The 20,573-nt window shown below is 30.1% G+C and overlaps 1 protein-coding gene across 1 annotated transcript in view; it reads right to left on the bottom strand.

The window, feature by feature from the left end:
• The window catches only part of LOC122508312 (metastasis-associated protein MTA3), a 231,998-nt gene that overhangs the window by 142,455 nt on the left and 68,970 nt on the right, over positions 1-20,573 (bottom strand). Inside the window, exon 3 of the mRNA XM_043621586.1 lies at positions 12,105-12,198. Coding sequence (XP_043477521.1) covers positions 12,105-12,198 — 94 coding nt within the window. The remainder of the gene's footprint in view (positions 1-12,104; positions 12,199-20,573) is intronic.

Below are 20,573 nucleotides of genomic sequence, written 5' to 3'. Positions count from 1 at the left end.
AATCAAGCTTTTGAAAATCGATTTTGTTTCCTTGGCAATTCCTTGGCAACTAATATTGGCCCAATGCTTCGCTACCGATCATTGGCAGTAGCGTGATATCATCCCAAGTTTAAACCATTGGTGGTCCAATGATGGTTGCCAATTGTTTTGCCAAGAAAAAACCATTGGGCACCAAGCATGGCCCATTATTGAACCAATCGTTACCATTGGCAACTTCCGGTTGGGTAGCATAGAGTAACCATAATACGTCTTTGTTGTATAAAGTAAAGTATGGAACAAGGGAGGTAACCTCGTTTATGACCTCCCTTGTTGCATAATGTACTAATTTAAAGTCAAAACTTTGTGGTAAATTATTATTCAACGTATTTTTATTTTTATTTTATCAACACGGTATTTAGATAACGTTTTGAACATGTGCGTCAAATACCGTGGCCCGTGTAGAAAAATTCCGGGGCAGTCTGGAGTCCAGTGATTGCCCCAACTAGACGCATCTGGACGGTCTAACTGTATGATATATGGGATTTTTCTGGACGGTCTAATTTAGAGTGTCTAACTGTATGCTATATGAGATTTTTCTGGACGGTCTAATTTAGACTTTCTAACTGTATGCTATATGAGATTTTTCTGGACGCTCTAATTTAGACTTTCTAACTGTATGCTATATGGGACTTTATTGGCATCACTAGAATTCAAAATTTTTAAGTACAAATCAAAGTACAATCAAGACTTTAGTGCCCGATTTGTCGGTCTTCTTTGAATTTATACATGGATTGTCACTTCAAAATTTAATGGAATAATTTAGTAAATCTAAAATTCGTTCAAAAATAAATATTGTAGGTTTATATGAATTATTATAAATAAAATTTTGAATGAATTTAATTAAAAATTCTAAAGAACTTAGATTTTTGAAAAATGCCTAATGATTCAAATTCTCCTGAAATTAGATAAATTTTTTAACATATTGTATTTGATTAATTATTAAAAATAATTTATCTGTAGAAGAATTTTAGTTAAAAACACTATAAACAATTGAGTGTTGGAGAAGTTACAGATTATTGTAGAAATTTAATTATTTTCAAAAGTAACAAAATTCTACACAGAAATTCAATTATGTTCAATAACTTTTTTAAATTCTCATCAAAATTTCAATTATCTTTATAAATAATAAAATCGTTCTCTGAAATTCAATTATTTTCCAAATTTGTAACAAGATTCTTGGCAAAATAAAATGTAAGCAAAAATTTAATTGCTTTCATAAATAAAAAACCATTTACAAAAATTCAATAAGTATTTACAAATTTTTTATAAGTTTCTTCTCAATAATTCAATTATTTTTATAAATAATAAAATTCTCAGAATTTTTTATTATTCAAAATTTCTTAGTTAATCTCAGAATTTTAAAATTATTTTTAATACAATTTTAATCGAATTCTTCGAAAAGTGTATAATTATAATTAAGAATTCTATTGAAATTCGTCAAAAGAATTCAATTATTTAAAAATTTTTTGATAAAACTGAAAGTAATACTTTAAAAAATTGTTTAATGATTATAATTATTGTAAGAATTATGTATTTAAATATTCATATATAATAATTAAAATAATTCGGGATTATTATGTGTAATAATTTTAGTCATAGTTTTATAAACAACACAATATATGACGCTGGCATTGATATAGTAAATTAGGAGAGTTCACACCCAGACTTCAGTGGCCGTGCGGTTTAAATGATTCGAGTCGGGTCGTCAAGGGTGGGGGGCGTGAGTTCGATCCCACATGCGAGCGGATATTTTTCATTGTAAGTGTTATATAAAATAACCCAGGTGCGATTTTTTGGTCGGCCCATAGTTGGGCCAACTTTTACAAAGTCGGTCCAACTTCTCGTGCCAGAGGTTGGGCCAACCATACAGATGATAACGGCGACCGTCTAATGGCGACGATGGTTGGCCCGACAACTCATAAGGAAGTTGGCCCATCTTACAATGCATATGTTGTGCCAACTATACATTTCAATGGTTGGTCCAAAGACTGACGCCAAAGTTGGCACAACTTTAGATGCGTAAGTTGGGCCAACCACAATTTTCAAAGTTTGGCCAACTTCAACAGCCAAAGGTAAAAAATTATTAAAAAACTACATTATTTAAACAATTAACACGTTATTATTAGCGGGAACATCAGATATAACCTTTACCTATTATTATTAAACACAATCTCATACATACATTTTCGAAAATATCTATCGCTCGCTGGGATCCAACCCCTAACCTAACGCACCGAAGACTTATACACTGACCACTACGCTACGCTCACATGGGAGTGCATAACGCAGAATGTGTATTTAAGCTGCAACAGTCGGGCCAACCGTGGCCCAGAGTTCGGCCAACCAAGAAAGTTTAAGTCAATTAAACTGCGTTTCACATAGTTTTGCCAACCGTTGGGCCAACCGTTGCCCAGAGTTCGGCCAACCAAGAAAAATCAAGTCAATTAAACTGCGTTTCACACAGTTTTGCCAACCGTTGGGCCAACCGTGGCCCAGAGTTCGGCCAACCAAGAAAGTTTAAGTCATTTAAACTGCGTTTCTAGAGTTTTGCCAACCGTGGCCCAGAGTTCGGCCAACCGAAACTGAAAGTCTTTTAAACTACGTTTGGATAAGTTGTGCCAACCTTTGTCGCCAAAGTTGGCCCGACGGTTGGTTAAACTCTGCATTTAATGGTTGGCTTGCAAAGTCGGGCCAACTGTGGGCACAAGTACTTGCCAAAGTTGGGCAAACTCTGGCAACCAAAACTTTGCTTGCCAAAGTTAGGCCAACCTTGGGCCAACCTTCAAACTCTGGCGGCCAACCTAAATTCGCACCTGGGAATAAAATTACTATATTTAATCTGTATAAGTGTTATAAATTAAAATTGTAAACATGTTTGTAAATAATGTTAAAGGCCTGTTAAAGAATGAATTTAAAAAATGTATCAATTAACGCAACTTGTTTTTTTATTAAAATTATTTTTCAATATTACTATTTTAAATGATATTTACTGCCAGTGCAGTATATTATTTATTTGAAAATAATATAATTATTATAATAATAAGTTATTGTCATTGAATACATATACACACATATATATGAGTAACAATAATATTTATTATTATTAATAATTCATATTTTCACATTACATTGAATAAACGTGAGAACCGAGTAAATTTGGGTAAATTATTTAAAATTAAAAAACTGAAATATTGAAATCAAACCTAAAATTTTAAATATTAGCACTGCTCATTAGCCCTGATTAGCTCGTCCAGTCTGGACCAACGAGTGGTTCGATCGTCACTGGTCTGATTAGCCCATGGTCAGACAGTCTTTTCAGCGCCCAGTTAGAGAATAGACTGTCTTTCTGGCACCACACGGAGAAAAAGGAATAGTTGACACATCCAGATACATGGATATCACAGCCATATTATATTGAAAAATACGGGATATCCATAGTTAAGGTTGCTGCATCCATATTCTATGGCTGGCTGTATATTGTTGGAGCAGCAAAAGATCTATGGTTGGGTGATCCATAGTAATGGAAATGGGAAACAAAAATTGGAATCACTCAATTAACTAAATTCCATGTCACTTGAGATATTTTATACACATTTTTGTTAATTAATACACACCACTTATTGAATAACCGCATATTAATGAAATAAATTATTAACCGATGGGGGGAGACACGAATCCTAGACCTAACGCATACTAAACACTAACGCTATCCACTACACTATACACGCAACTACAATATTGGAGCATATAATATTCCTTATATACTCTACACATATTTCATGAAAATGAATTTACATAAAAACTAATAGACAATAACGATAATAAATAATAAACAATTATAACACCATTTATACACAATAAACTCACAACGTGATTATATAGACGTGACAGGAAACCGACGCGACGGACAAATTGAGACGACCATTTTTAAATGGATGCCATGATTAATGAATTGCGCGCAACATGTATCGAAATTTTGAACTAACTATGGATCTCCCAACCAAAGTTTATATGGATGAGGCAGCCATATGTGAAAATCCATAGCATGAATTGTAAGCCCAACCATGCCTATGGATCTCACATCCATATTTGATTCAACAATATAATATGGCTCCCTCATCCATTGAATATGGAATGTGCTTCCATTCTGAAAGTTGTCTCTTCCATTGAATTGGATAACACAACAATATTCTGCTCAACAATATTTTTATGGATATCTCTTCCAGACCTTTTTTTCCGTGCACACCAGAACCCAACAATTTTTCTACACGGGGGGTCGTTATTATCATTAGGGTAATGTCACATTGAGTGGACCGCCACTTTGAGTGGACCACCTGAGTTTTTAAGTTATCTGACAGCGGAAACGTGAAATAAATAAAACGAATAGCAGCACCGCACCTAGAAACAGTAAGAATTTATGTTCCGCGATAATCATACACGTTCTTGTTTGATGTAACGCATTTTTAAGAACACAAACCAAAAAAGAAATCTCTCTTACAATGAGTAAAGTGATTCGGAAGTGTATAGGCCAGTCGGTGAGTGCAAAAAGTGCACATAAGTGCAACCTGAAAAGTCAAAGCAGTTTCTTGTAGTTTGAGGGCCCCAAATAAGAGCCCCATAGTTTGCACCACATTTCCGGTTGCGAAAAATGGTGTAAACAATCGCCAAAGTTCGAAAAACATGGTTTTTCGATGACTGTTGCTTCCGGTTAAATTTTAGGGGAAAAAGTTGTGATTGAAAGTTATAGAGCTTGGAAATAGCTTTCAAATGATTGGTCGCAAGTTAAAAAAGCTTAATTAGTCTAGTTGCAAATGAATTTAAACCATTAAAAATAGCACTTTTTTAATTGTTTAATAACTTTGTTAATAATTATCGAATTTGTTTCTAACTTCCCAGAAATATTCCCCTTACGAGGCTGAATAAATCCCAAAAAAATCAACTTGATCGGGTAAATAGTTTATGCATAATTCCATTTGTTAACTAAAAACATATAATTTTTCAACGGAATTTCCCCACTTTTGGACCTGCGAATTTCGTTTTTTTTTCTTGGAGAGTACAGTTAAGGAGTCTTACTTTAATTCCATTTAAATGGGAAATTGATTTTTTTTATTTAAGTGCATAATAATAGACGTTAAAAAAGGGTATGTTTTTTTGACATAAACAAATGGAATAACTCGGCCAATTTTCACTTTATCGATTTCGTGTAAAGGGCATTTGATTTTATTTGTTTTCACAAAACTTTTCCAAAAAAAAAATCCAATCTAACTTCAAGAGGTAGAGAGTTAACTTTTTTTAAAAAATAAAATTCCTGTCAAGTTAATTATTAATGTTTTTTATTGAAATTCGCACCACTTACAGTTTGATACATGTATTTTATGTAGAAAAATTAAACATAAGGTTTTGTGCATTCTTTTTTAATTTATAATAAGTAAAAGTAAATGTATCCATTTTTCAACCTCTGAACGGCGGAGTGGGGGTACTCGGAGGAGCGTGATTCTCGCCGCCACAACTGAATTTAGCTGTTCAAATTTGCAAAAATGGTCATAACTTCGTTAATTATTTACCGATTTTTATCTTTCTTTTTTTAATTTGATGTATTTTTTTACGCTCAATCCAAAAATAATTTTATATGATTTCAAAATACAATATTTTTAATAATAAAAAAGAAAAAATTTTTAACAACAAATTTTTAATTATTATTTATCATATTTGACAAAAATTCTTTTCGAACATCTTCATTCTTCATTCTTTTCGTTGCATTGAATTTAAAATAATATTATGACATAAAAAAATTAAAATTAATTATATATAAGCTTGTAGCATCAGGTTCACATATGCACGCCTGTTCAACTATCAATACAACAATGCTACACACTTATAAGTAAATAATTTTATTTTTTTTATGTCATAATATTATTTTAAATTCAATGGAATTATATGTACGAAAAGAATTTTTTGTCAAATATGATAAATAATAATTAAAAATTTGTTGTTAAAATAAATTTTCTTTTTTATTATTAAAAATATTGTATTTTGAAAACATATAAAATTATTTTTGGATTCAGCGTAAAAAAATACATCAAATTAAAAAAAGAAAGATAAAAATCGGTAAATAATTAACGAAGTTATGACCATTTTTGCAAATTTGAACGGCTGAATTCAGTTGTGGCGGCAAGAATCACGCTCCTCCGAGTACCCCCACTCCGCCGTTCAGAGGTTGAAAAATGGATACATTTACTTTTACTTGTTATAAATTAAAAATAAATGCACAAAACCTTATGTTTAATTTTTTTACATAAAATACATGTATCAAACTGTAAGTGGTGCGAATTTTAATAAAAAACATTAATAATTAACTTGTCAGGAATTTTTTTTTTTAAAAAAAGTTAACTCTCCACCTCTTGAAGTTAGATTGGATTTTTTTTTGGAAAAGTTTTGTGAAAACAAATGAAATCAAATGCCCTTTACACGAAATCGATAAAGTGAAAATTGGCCGAGTTATTCCATTTGTTTATGTCAAAAAAACATACCCTTTTTTAACGTCTATTATTATGCACTTAAATAAAAAAAATCAATTTCCCATTTAAATGGAATTAAAGTTAGACTCCTTAACTGTACTCTCCAAGAAAAAAAAACGAAATTCGCAGGTCCAAAAGTGGGGAAATTCCGTTGAAAAATTATATGTTTTTAGTTAACAAATGGAATTATGCATAAACTATTTACCCGATCAAGTTGATTTTTTTTGGGATTTATTCAGCCTCGCAAGGGGAATATTTCTGGGAAGTTAGAAACAAATTCGATAATTATTAACAAAGTTATTAAACAATTAAAAAAGTGCTATTTTTAATGGTTTAAATTTATTTGCAACTAAACTAATTAAGCTTTTTTAACTTGCGACCAATCATTTGAAAGCTATTTCCAAGCTCTATAACTTTCAATCACAACTTTTTCCCCTAAAATTTAACCGGAAGCAACAGTCATCGAAAAACCATGTTTTTCGAACTTTGGCGATTGTTTACACCATTTTTCGCAACCGGAAATGTGGTGCAAACTATGGGGCTCTTATTTGGGGCCCTCAAACTACAAGAAACTGCTTCGACTTTTTAGGTTGCACTTATGTGCACTTTTTGTACTCACCGACTGGCCTAGTAGTAAAGTAAAAGTAGTGTAAAATTTAAGTTTTAAAAGGTGACTTATTTTTTTCCTACTACTTTGGACATTGAAATTGATTGTCTTAGTTTAATTAAGTGATAATTTTGACTCAAAAAAAAATGTTTGTGTCTGCCATAAAAAGTTGCATGTCACCATGAGTGGACCACTGTTTATAACCATGACTGGACTACCTGTTTTTTATATTTTTAATGTCAGTTCACCATTTTTATGGAAATAAATTGACAATAAATTAGTTTGAAACTGTTTTATGTTCTTTATTAATTTTTTTGTGATTTTGATGTGATATGTGCCAAAATTATTGAAAATGGTTTCACTTGTAAACATTGCGACACAAACATGGTCTGAAGCTGCATAAGCATAAATTTTGTTTCAACATATCAGAAATATTAAATACATTAAAGAATTTAGAATAACTTTTACAATTTTTTAAGAGTGGTCCACACAAGGTTACACTTTTTTCATTCCTTAAAAATGAGCTATTTTTTTAAAGTCAATTGTTTTTCCCAAATAAAAAAAAATCAATGCTATTATGGTATAAACACTTATCTAGGGATCTAAACTAAAGCTTGGAATAGAAACCTCCAATTAATTTGCTGTCATAAAGAATTTTTTAGAAAAAAAGCTTAGGCGGTCCACTCAAGGTGACATTACCCTACAAATAATAAATAAAGTGACAAATAATGCTTTTCAAGTTAAAGGAGAACCGCAGGAATTAAAAAATAATTTCAAAATGGTTTAGACCAAATACTATTGTTATTTTAATAATAATTACTATTTTCATAAAAAATATTTAATTAAATGTTATTAGTTAGTAAATAAATTACTAAATAAAGTTATAAATAGATTTATAACGAATTCTGTGATTATTCTTAGTATCTGCTAAAATATAAGAATATTTATTGTTAAATTAATAAACCATTGTTTCAAATTTGCTTAATTTCATTCAACCGTTTGCGAATTCTACAAGTTAAATTTTCGCGGAATAAGGCACACTTTAACTAGATCATCCACGGTATTTGGCACACGGTATTCCGATCATGAAGCTTTGAGCACCACGGTAATACCTGCACTTGCATTACTTTCAAAAATATTTATTATTTAATAAAATATACGCTTTACGACATTCTAAATTTTTTTGTTATATCAAATAAAGTCAAAGATCAATTTAAAAAAAAATTATACAAATATCTTGTGAGGTTTGTTCACAATCTATTGACTAAGTCTGCATTAGATTTCAAACCACGGTAATACCCACATTTACCCTATTCGTTTTTAATAAATAATGTGCTTATGCAAAAAAAACTAGAATTGCATTATTGCTAAAATTACAAAATGAAATTTGACTTCTTACGTTCATGAATGATTTCTTATTTTACAAAAAGAGTATAAAAATTATAATTTTATAAACTTTTTTTGTTTAAAAAGTGATCAAAATGATATTCAGAACAAGACAAAAATTAAATAGTACACGGAGAGAAATTTATAGTAGTGCACGGAGAGAAATATCTGGGCTTTTTAGCATGAAGTTCTTCATACTACGATTGCAAGAAACCTATGCGATTTCGGTAAAAGTTTTCTGCAATGTGATTGGTCGGCCCAGGCTCTGGGCGTGGCCTAATAGCCAGTTGCAAGGGTCTAATACCGAAAAAGCATAGGATTCTTGCAATCGCAGTATACTTTCTTGCAGTCATAGTATACTAACATTTCATACTTTTAAAATACAAAGCATTCATGCTATAAACGATTGATTTTTCTCTCCGTGTGGGTAACATAATTGTGGTTAATGTATAATGCTACGTATACAGACAACTATCTAGATAGTCACCGTTACCATCAATATCATCAGGAGTAACATCTTGGTAGTACACGGAAAAAAAAAGTTCCCAGATGTTTCAGGAATTATTTCCTAACTCTTGGATACGTGGTAACAGCTCTGAACTAGCGACGAACATTCAATGGTAATCAATGAATGTTTGAAAGAAATTCGGGAACTGTATTAGAAAAAGCTATAAATAGTCCATTAGTCTCTTTTTCATTACTTTCTCATGTAAAGTTCATGGCACTGACCGCAACTGTTTCTGAAATTTTCGGGAACTCGTCAAGGAATCTTGGTGCGCAGAAACTGTGCGCACCAGTCTCAACAAGTTTCACCGTCAGTAAGACTTGCGTGCCTTATATATTTATTTTATGCTGAGGTATTTAACTCGCCTGTTTAGCTCAGCTGGATAAGACGCCGGACTTCTATTCTCGGGTACGCGAGTTCTGTTCCAGCCGCCGTCGATTTTTCTCTAATATGGTTTTTTCTATTTCAGAAACTTAATAAAAAATAAAAATTGTATGTGACCTTCAAGGATAAATGTGTGTGTGTGCGGACGTGTCAAGGAGGGGAAGTGGGAGGGGGAAAGCAGAATCCATTTTTTCTTGCATTCGCCTAACTTTTCGATTTTCTTGAACAGTTCCCGACTTTTTCAAGAACAGTTTGCCGAGAAGTGGTGAAATAGTTATAATTTGTAGAAAAATAGTAAATGACATATTTAAACGAGGCAACCTTTAGTTATCTGTGTACTACCCGCCGTATCCAAGAGTTAAGAACGAAGTTCCCGAATAATCCTCGAACTTTTTTTTTCCGTGTACGGGGTAGCATAACTATATTTTTTTTAGCATCTGTGATGGTTGGCAGTAGCATAATGATAGTATCGTGTAACATCATCTTTTTAACATCAAAATCTGACTATCCATTTCTCTCAGTGTATTGTTAAAGCAGTATAAATAAGAAGTAACGTGAAATCGAACGATTCCGTAGATCTGCCTTTATATTATCAAATTGTATTTATGTTAAATTAAAAAAAATTACGCTCAAATATCAACAAAATTATTATTTTCAAGCTTTATTAAAAAAATTCACATTGCGTAAAACAGACAATTTACAAAAGTGATTTTTTGTAAAATTACCAAATGATTCACGAAAATAACTTTTCGAAAAATTTGAAAATTCGGCTAATTTATTACTTTGTTAAAAAATAAATAATTTTAAACAAATTTGATATATGATACCAAAATAACAGAAACGAACTTTAATGTTGCCAAGATCTAAGACAGTTTATTCCACTTTTAAGCAAATGTTCTTTAACCCCTTGACTGTGGATGACGTGTAGATGTCGTAGGCAACTAGAAGAATCCGGCATTAAGCTTAAATCCTAGGCAATAAGCTTACTGCCGGCAATTAGACGAATACACGACGAAATCGTTCAGATTTTTCTATTTGCCTAGGCAGTAAGCTTACTGCCTAGGAATTAAGCTTAATGCCGGATTCTTCTAGTTGCCTACGACATATACACGTCATGAAAAAAACTGTCGCAAATAGTGGATGACGTGTATACACGTCATGGCCCAAACAAGAAAACAACTTAACGTATATGCGCAAAAATTCTTACTCGGGGGTTTTTGGGGTCGCTGATCACGATTTTGAAGTCAGATTTTCAAAATAAATAATTTTTCATCAAAAATGGCCGCCAAAAATTTTGAAAAATTTTAAAAGTGGATAAATTCTTTTAAAAATTCTTACCATTTAAACTTTGAAAAACTAATAACAGATTCGTAATCAGGGATCTCAAAAACCCCCGAATAACGAATTTTAAGCGTATCCAATGAATAATCGTGTCCGCCATTTTGGATTTGACATTTTGAATTTTAAAAAACTGATGTCATATTCGTAATCAGCGACCACAAAAACCCCCGAGTAACGAATTTTAAGCGAATCCAATGAATTTTTCAAAATCGTGTCTGCCATTTTGAATCCGCCATTTTGAATTCTAAAAAACTAATGTCATATTCGTAATCAGCGACCACGAAAACCCCCGAGTAACGAATTTTAAGCGAATCCAATGAATTTTTCAAAATCGTGTCCGCCATTTTGAATTTTTGAAAACTAACGCCGGAATCGTAATCAGCGACCCCAAAAACCCCTTAGTACCTAGTGTCATGAATATTTATTCACAAGAAGGTCTTACACATTTTGGGACCATTTTGTTATATTTTAGCTACACACTGAAGGGGGTAAAGAAATTCACCACAATTTTTTTGAGTAATCTAAATGTGACGTGCTCTGGTATTTTTACCTTAATTTAAAGTTTCTGTTTAACTATGATCCACTAAAATCAGTTTTCATTATTAATTTTAGATGTAATGTAGACTTAAACATTAGTGGTCTAAATTGAGAATTGATTTTCTTTATGTATTTTCATTTAAAGAATTATAAGCATAACCTATATTTTTCGCTTCATAGATTCCTTTTTCCGGAGCACGTGACAAATATTATTCAAGTAAAATAATTTAATCGAAACACCAATTCCTAACATGTTTTGTAAATAATAATTTCTTGACACTTTTCACGGAAAAAAATTTAAGATTAAAAATTATCCTTTTTAGGCTTGAATCCAGATTAAGTCAAATTTAGGATTTAAAGTCATTCTCTTAATACAAAAATCCAGACAAAAATGTTTCTAATGCAAACGTTTTTAATTAAAAGTGGAACTCAAACTGAAAGTAAGATTGTTCAAATCAGTGTTTGAATTCGATTAGGGAATAAGTTGTTTAGAAAATTTAGTTCTTTCTTAAAATTAATAGTATACATTATATTTATATTGTACATTAATATTCCAGTGGTGCACCATAAAAAATATCAAGTATATTTATAAATTTCTATTTATTTATGAATTATAACTTTAAAGTTATATGAAAATTATATGTTTAATTTAAAAATTTCTAGCATATAATAATTTTTATGAATGCTATTCCTTTAAAGATAATATAATATAAAATATTAACAATGGTGAGAAAAATTACAAGACTTAAATGCTATTCAATAAGGGTATAACTTAAGTATTACTTACATTGATGCTTATCTGCAAGCATGATCAGAGTGGATGGTAAGTCCCTCCGCCTAAAGAAGCACATCACTTTTGCTTCCACATTTCCGCTGGCAGTCTAAACAATTAGAACACAATTTCATCAATAAATAATAGTTAATAACTGATAAGTTTTTGTAACTTTCGTTAGTTTGAGATGTCGGTATAGTAGAAATTCGAGAATTTAACAATACTGTCATATTTAAATTCTATAAAATAAAATTTCTAGCATATGAACATTCTGACAAACGAAAATTTTACTAATCAGAAATTCTGTCCAAATGAATTTCGGTTATGTGAAATTTCTGTCATATGAAAAGTTGCTCAAATCGATTTTATGTCAATTAATATTTTGAGAAATAAAGATTCGACTAAGAAAAAATTCATTCTAATGATTCTTCTGTCAATTAAAAAATTGTTTAAATGACTATTCTGTTTAATAAATATTTTAGCAAATAAAAAATTTCGTAAAATTAAAATTTGCCCTCATGTAAATTCCGTATAATGAAAGTTCGATTACGGATAAATCTTGTATTTTGAAAATTCTTTTAAATGAAAATACTTGTAAATAAAAATTCGCAAAATCGAAGTTTCGAATAAAATAGAATTCTGAAATATAAAATTCTTTTAAACAAAACTTCTACTATTTACAAATTAATATTGTTGCAAATTTGTCTAAATTCTAATTCCTTTATTATATATTTTTATTATCTACGCTGTAAGACACTTAATAACTATGATAAATAAAAATACGGATAAGGGATATTTCTACCACATAAAATTCTGTTTAATGGAAGTTCTAACAAATTTACTTTAGAGAAATAGAAATGCGTCTTATTCTATTAAAAGCAATTTAAAATAAAAAAAAACATTGTACTGATAATCAAAGAAATTAAAACATGAATAATTTGCAAATTCAAGTTTGTTGCAAACTTACCAACTGAATAAAAATGTCCATTTCAGGACAGTTTGCCTCGCAAACTTGCAGAAAACTTACGATTTAAACTTGCGACTAATTTCCTAGACATATTTGCTGTGCAGTAAACTGCCATTGCAAACTTTCTATGTAAACTTGTCGCAAATAAATATTTGTCATACTTGGTGAAAATCTAAATCTGTTACTTACAAGTAACACTACCCAAGTGCCAATCGGCGATTGACTTGAGTTTGTGAGCATTTTTTAGAGGACCTAAAAATATTTGACACGTATTTTTTTTATATCGGCAATGAAGATGTTTTAAGGGTTGAAAATAGGGGTTGAAAAGTCATATTTTGAGTGGCAAAATATGCATATCATGGTAGAAAGTTTAATTTAAAGAAACTTTAATTAAAATATTAATTTATTTATTTAAGAACACGGAGAGAAGGGCGTAGTAGATTCTACTGACATGGCAGTTAAATCTACTAAACAGAATCGTTAGGTTTGGACTGACGGTACAGACAGTGCCATCTACTGCACTGTTTAGTAAGATAGTAAGATACACTAAGCAAACAGTATATTCTACTAAACAGAGAGGTGTCGTAGTGTATTATACTAAACATACAGTTGGCGCCACTAACCGGTGCACTAAATGATTTACTAAACGCGTTCTGTCACATTTACTGCAACTCTTCTCTCCGTGAAATGTTTGACACATTTCAAGGGTAGAAATTACCCTTATAAACCTTTTTGAATGGGGTGAGTTAATCCTTTAAACCCCAACGGTTTCGATTAAAACTACTTTTGCATTTAAACATTCATAATTTTGTCAAAAATTAATAAATATTTGTTTACTAAACACAATTGTCCTACAAATTTGATTTACTTTATGAAAATAATAATAATTTTGGGCAATATTCTTCATATTCCTGAAAAGTCAATGAATTCGCCTAAAATTTGCTACTCAAGGGTTTTTGGTGTCACTGATTACAAATATTCAAAAATTCAAAATGGCGGATTCAATATGGCGGACAAGAAACTTCAAATATCATTATATTGGCTTAAATCTTGTAACTTGGGGGTTTTTGGGGTCGCTGATTACAAATATGAACTGTATTTCCAAAACTTCGAAATGGCGAATTCAATGTATCGGACAAATTTTTTAAACTTGATCAAATTCATTTGAAACCTGTTACTCGGGGGTTTTATGTACGTTGATTAGAAACCCCCGACTTACAAGATTTAAGCCAATAGAATGAAATTTGAAGTTTCTTGTCCGCCATTTTGAAATTATGAAAATGAATTTCATATTCGTAATCAGCGATACCGAAAACCCCCGAGTAACAAAATTCAGGCGAATTCATTGCATATTGGTCCGCCATCTTGAAATTTTTAATTCTACTTTACTTTTCTCGAAAGTGTATAATTTTTATGCACCGATGGTTGAAAATAGAATTTTATTCTTACAATTTTTCGAGGTAAAAAAATGTGAAACTTGAAAAAATGAAATTTTTTGTTTTTTGACATTAAAACCGCCATATTTAATTTTGGTTTGGACGAAATTTATTTTTGACACCGGAATCGAAAAGAACACATCTAAAATTGTCAACCGTTTTATTTATAATTACGTAGCTTGAAAATGACCAAAGAATTTTCACGAGTTGGGCGTTAATGGGTTAAGTGAATCTATCAAGTTTTTTAAAATGGCCTTAAAGGGTTAATCACTCCCTTCCCAATTTTTTGTCCGACATATTGGATCCACCATTTTGAATTTTGAAAAAGTTGACAACAGATTCGTAATCAGCGACCCTAAAATCGCCGAGTGTTCATTTTTATGAGCTCATAATAATTTTCTTTGCAAGTCTTATCAAAAACATTTTTTTTAATGTTATAATAATAAAATTGTTATAAACATATTGTACTATTATTTTCATAAAGTAAATCAAATTTCCCTGCTAAAAATAAAATCAGAAATAAAGAGAGAACGTCAGAAATTTTGATGTTTTGTGACTACTTTGACGATTCCTGAAGCTTTTGGTTAATTCTGACTAAAGGATTTTTTATTCTCCTGTTAAATCCTGATGTCTATGGATTGTGATTATTGAGCATTGAAATCTTTTTTTTTATTTACAGCCCCTCACCGAAATATAGCCGGTAAATGTAAAGTACCGTTAAAACTTGAAATTTGTGCGTAGCCCTTTTTTCACAATAGAATTGCGGGTCTATTGTTACGAGGTTCGGGTCTCTAACCTAATTTTTATTGCTCAAAAGTTTTGCAATTTTAAAATTTCAAGTAAAATGAATATAAATTCAAAATCTAGAAATCTCCACAATTACAAATATCTAAAATTTATTATAAAAAACATTTTTTTAAGGAAACTGTAACGTATCTCGAAAACCGTAATTGTTACACGGAAAGAAAAAGTCCGTCAACCATTAATGGATTAGTATATTACTTTGAGACGGGACTCTTTTTTCGTTGATGGTTACTTAACTTTACTTAACGATTGAAAACGAGTCATGGATTGATTAGAATGCCAGTATGTGACCAATTGTTTTAGATTTAATGCTGAATTGTTATCAATGGCTGTTTGAATGTTTACGAATCATTAGTGAAAGTTTGTGAAACGTTAGTTGACTCGTATTCTAAATCGGCGCTCTTCACTAGCGCATTGTTGCGCAGTGTACCGATGCGCATTTCTTCCGGTTTCTCTATAGTCCATGTGTTTTTGCTGTCTGCTATACATATCCCTATATACTATTATGTGTAATGTGAATATTTAACTTAACTAATAATTTGCAGTTGAATTGCGTCTAGAAATTGACCTCGATAAAAATATATTTTCTTTTATATTTCTCGCTAATTAAAAAGTAGTTATTAGTGCAAAATCATTTCTCACAAGTTGTGAAAAATTTTGTTATTTGGTATATAAGAACAGTTCGCTTCTAAACTTAAAATGTTATAAGTGTGCGTTTCTACGTGTAGTTATTATAAGTGCGAAAATGTGTTGGTCTAAAGCGTCTAAGAGTGTAAATAAAATATCGGAACTGTGCAACGAAAAAAATGTGTTCATTCTGTACCAAATAGTGTCTAAAATTAGGGATAATTCTGAAAGAAGTTGAATTTTTTGAATGCTTTTGATAGTCATAGAAAATTTAATAGACAGTTTTCTAAATTTTAGTGAACGAGTTTTATATATTGATGACAGTTTTCTAAATTTTAGCAAGCAACTCGTCACTGATTGTGACTCAAAGTATGTTATGCATTCAATGATTTTGTGTCCCGTCTCAAAGTAATATACTAGTCTATTAATGATTGACGGACTTTTTCTTTCCGTGTAAATAAAAAAGGATATCATTTTTGAATTTAAGTTCTAAAGGATATACTGCATGCATAATAAGAGCATATTGTTAGATGAATTCTAAGTCGATGAAAAACAAGTATAATGTTTAAATAAATATGAATATAAACAAATAAAAAGATTTCCCTTCAATTTTATGACGGTCAGTTGACCTTTTTCCAGGTAAAAAAGGGTGTCGACTTTGTATAAAAAACCTGACTACTTTTGAAGCTTTCTGATTAAACATGACTCAAGCCTGACGTTCTGTAGCTGCAATCGTAACAAATGCAGCCTAAAAACGTCAGAGATTCTGACTAAATTTCTGTCGTTTTGTGATTTTATTTTTAGTAGGGTTGTAGGACATTTGTGTTTAGTAAACAAATATTTATTAATTTTTGACAAAATTATGAATGTTTAAATGCAAAAGTAGTTTTAATCGAAACCGTTGGGGTTTAAAGGATTAACTCACCCCATTCAAAAAGGTTTATAAGGGTAATTTCTACCCTTGAAATGTGTCAAACATTTCTTAAATAAATAAATTAATATTTTAATTAAAGTTTCTTTAAATTAAACTTTCTACCATGATATGCATATTTTGCCACTCAAAATATTACTTTTCAACCCCTATTTTCAACCCTTAAAACCTCTTCATTGCCGATATAAAAAAATACGTGTCAAATATTTTCAGGTCCTCTAAAAAATGCTCACAAACTCAAGTCAATCGCCGATTGGCACTTGGGTAGTGTTACTTGTTAGAAATGTTTGTAGATTAAAGTAATGAATATAAATTTAAAGTTGAATATTTAAAAGTAAAACATTTTTTATAGAAAAAGGGATAAATAAATTTCGGGACAGGGCCTTTTGGGAAAACGATAGGAAACGCATTTTTTGTGTTACAGTGTGTTAAATATTTAATATTTAAAAAATTGTTTGGAAACGTTTCCGGTCATTTTCCCGAAAGTCTAATTTTCCAAATGTTTAAAATCCCGAATACCTATTTCCCTTAACCATTTTCCCGAATGGAATTTTTCCCGAAAAATTAAAATTTTTAAACTAAGGAGAATGTAGAATTTAGAATTGTCTAAATTTTGTTTTTGCTGCTACGCTAACATCTGTCAGGTTACCGTAGCAACTAAATAAATATTTCGATTGTTTAAAATGATTGTAAACATTAATTTGTTGGTGTAAAAAATATTAAATTTGTTTTTGATTGGTATTTAATTAGAAGCACATGAAACATTACAATATGTCTATTTTATTTTGAAAGCTAAATACTTATTAACAATGGTTTATAAGTTTTTAACTTAAATACCGCATTAAATTGTCATAAATTGTTAGAAAATTTATAACTTATATTTTTAAATAATTTGATAAAAAAATAAAATCTAACTTTGTAGTGTTCCTATATACGTGAAATTTTTTTTTTTCAAAACAGATACGTCACTGTGTTCAAAATTTATCACTTTTTAGAAAAAATGATTTTTAACTTTTTTCAGATAAAAATTGAAATGCCAATTTTGCACACCATCAAGGAATGTACTACTGCACTGGAATATATATCTCCGCCGTTTTTAATTTTTTTAAAAAACTATTTCGTATTTACATAGCTTACAATATGTATTAAAAACAATAAAAATAAAAATGTCTTATCTTACATATTTTCGTCAAAAAAATTTCTTAAAAAACCAATGTAACGCATGTTAACCATTTCTTTGTCAATTGAGGAGCTGGATCGAAGAACCGGCACTTCGCTCAGACCGCAAGCGCTAGTATCAGTCGGGTGGCAGTGAGCGCCTCTGGGCCACTCACTCCTGCCCGACTGGTATAAGTGCGTGCCTTCGAGCGAAGAGCCTGTTCTTCGATCCAGCTCCTCAATTTCAAACAAATGTTGTTTTTTAACAGGCCATCACAAAAATATTTCATACAATGCTATTGAAAGCTTAGTTGTGACCTTTCAATTGCTTTTTTCAAAATTGTGGTACGACAATTTTTCAGAAAGTTATTTTCATTTGTTTAAAAAAAAAGTTTTTTTTAATTGTTGGTAAATTAAATTGTTTAAATAGTTGATTTAAAAAAATGTTCATTTTCATATGTAGAATTTTAAGAAAAAAATATTAAACAATTTTTTTATAACAAAATTTGTTTAGGTACCTTACTTTAACCATACCATGCATATAAAAATGAACATTTTTATCCCACAAGCTTTTCTTTAAAATCAATTCTAATCAATCAATAAACTGTTCTTTAAAATAAATGACGATAGCTTTTTAGAAAATTAACGTACGACAATTTTTAAAAAAGCATTTGAAAGGTAATAAACTAAGCTTTCAATTTCATTTCGTGTAATTTGTATGTGATGTCTTGTTGAAAAACTACATTTGTTTGAAATTAACCAAAAAAATGAAAAACTTTGTTTATTGTTAACTGCAATTAAACAATGAAAACATTTTTTTTTAATTTATTATTAGGATATTATTATGAAAGTAAGAAATATCAAGATGCTGTATTGTAATTTTGCTAACCTTTTTAGCAAAATTGTTTAGAAAATTACACTTATTACTAAATACTGAAATTAAATGTAGTTAATTTTAAAAAATTAAAGTTTCACATTTTAAAATCTAGATACAAGTCAAACTTATTAAAATATTATTATTGACAAATTTCTATGTTTTGATGTTAAATTAAAATTTAAATAATTAGTTACTACTTACAACATAATGTAAAATATTTTTAGTGGATGAATTTTTATACATATATTAATGTAACTAAAATAACCTTGTTGAATTGGCAATATTTTCAAAAGGTCAATAAAATTTTTTTTCATAACACATGCATGGAAAACGTAGTTTTCTATTGATGAAAACTGTTTAGAAAGTGTCACATTTCCGAAGACTTGAAAGAAACTTCCACTGTTCAACAAATAAGAATTTAAAGTTACATTGTCGCACTGTTGTCCACCAATGAGAATTCGTATTTACATTATCGTACTACTTTCTTTCACAGTTTTTACGAAAATACACGAACGTTCATCCGAATCCGACACATACAGAATGAAGTCGACATACACAACTTGACACGACGAGTTTGGAAAGATGAACATTTCCGAGAGGGATATTTTCAGCACTTGCCTGCGTCTCGTGTAGCGCCTCACTCGACTACGGTTCGTGCTGAAACAATCCCACTCGGAAATGTTCATCTTTCCAAGCTCGTATTGCAATGTACTATTGTGTTTAAATTGTTTAGTACGAAATAAGTAATTCACATTAAGTATACTCTTTTCGGTTCTAAAAATAATTTGCTGTCCATTAAAGAATGTCTAGACTAAAATTTAATTAGTCATTCAGTTTGAAATGTTGAAATTTTTTTTGGAAATTATATTAATATCTATAGAAATAAAATAAGTGTGTAATCATTTAGCCCTGTCTTTATAAAAAATATTTTACTTTTAGATATCCAATACTTAGAATTTAGATCAATTTCTATTACATACCTACACGGAAAAAAAAGTAGGGGAGACTGGGGTAAACCCGCTCACTTTTTTCAGATCGGTAAAAATCTAGGAAATTATTCTCCAAATCCAAGTTAATTTATATCATTTGAAAGCTTATGATTTCTACTAAAAAAAAGAGTTTTTGATTTATCTTTTTTAGTTTTCCTTAGAGAAACTTTCTAATACACATATGGTAAAGTGCGGATACATGCCCCCCAATTCGAAAATTACATCTAAATTCAACAAATATTAATATTTTTAATTGACTATTCGATTTTTACACACTATTACTATTTATCATTAACATATGAGGCATTTCACGTCAGAAATATCACGATTTGCAAAGGGTCTGCCGATTTTCGCAAAACTTCGTGGGATTATAGTTCTATATAAGAGACTTCTTTCCCCCAAATTAAAAAAAAAATTCAAAATTGTTGAAGATACGCCATTTTGAATTTTAATATTAATTTTATAAAATTTTAAATATCTCGAAATATTGTTTATGGATTTTTATGAAATTTACACATTTTTCAGGTAAAAGTATGTACTTTAGAATGCAAATAAAGTTAGTAAAAAAAATTAATTTTTAAATAAAAAAATTAAAAAAAATTTTTTTAAACAATTTTTTGTTTATTTACTCCTCTCTGAGAAAAATGTTATTAACACATTTGGATTTCTTGTGAATTCACCTTTAATTTCATAAA

Source organism: Leptopilina heterotoma, unplaced genomic scaffold, assembly GCF_015476425.1.
Source record: "Leptopilina heterotoma isolate Lh14 unplaced genomic scaffold, ASM1547642v1 Lhet_530, whole genome shotgun sequence".
NCBI lineage: Eukaryota > Metazoa > Arthropoda > Insecta > Hymenoptera > Figitidae > Leptopilina > Leptopilina heterotoma.
Note: the sequence above shows the minus strand (reverse complement) of the source record. Positions and strands in the feature narration are given on the sequence as shown.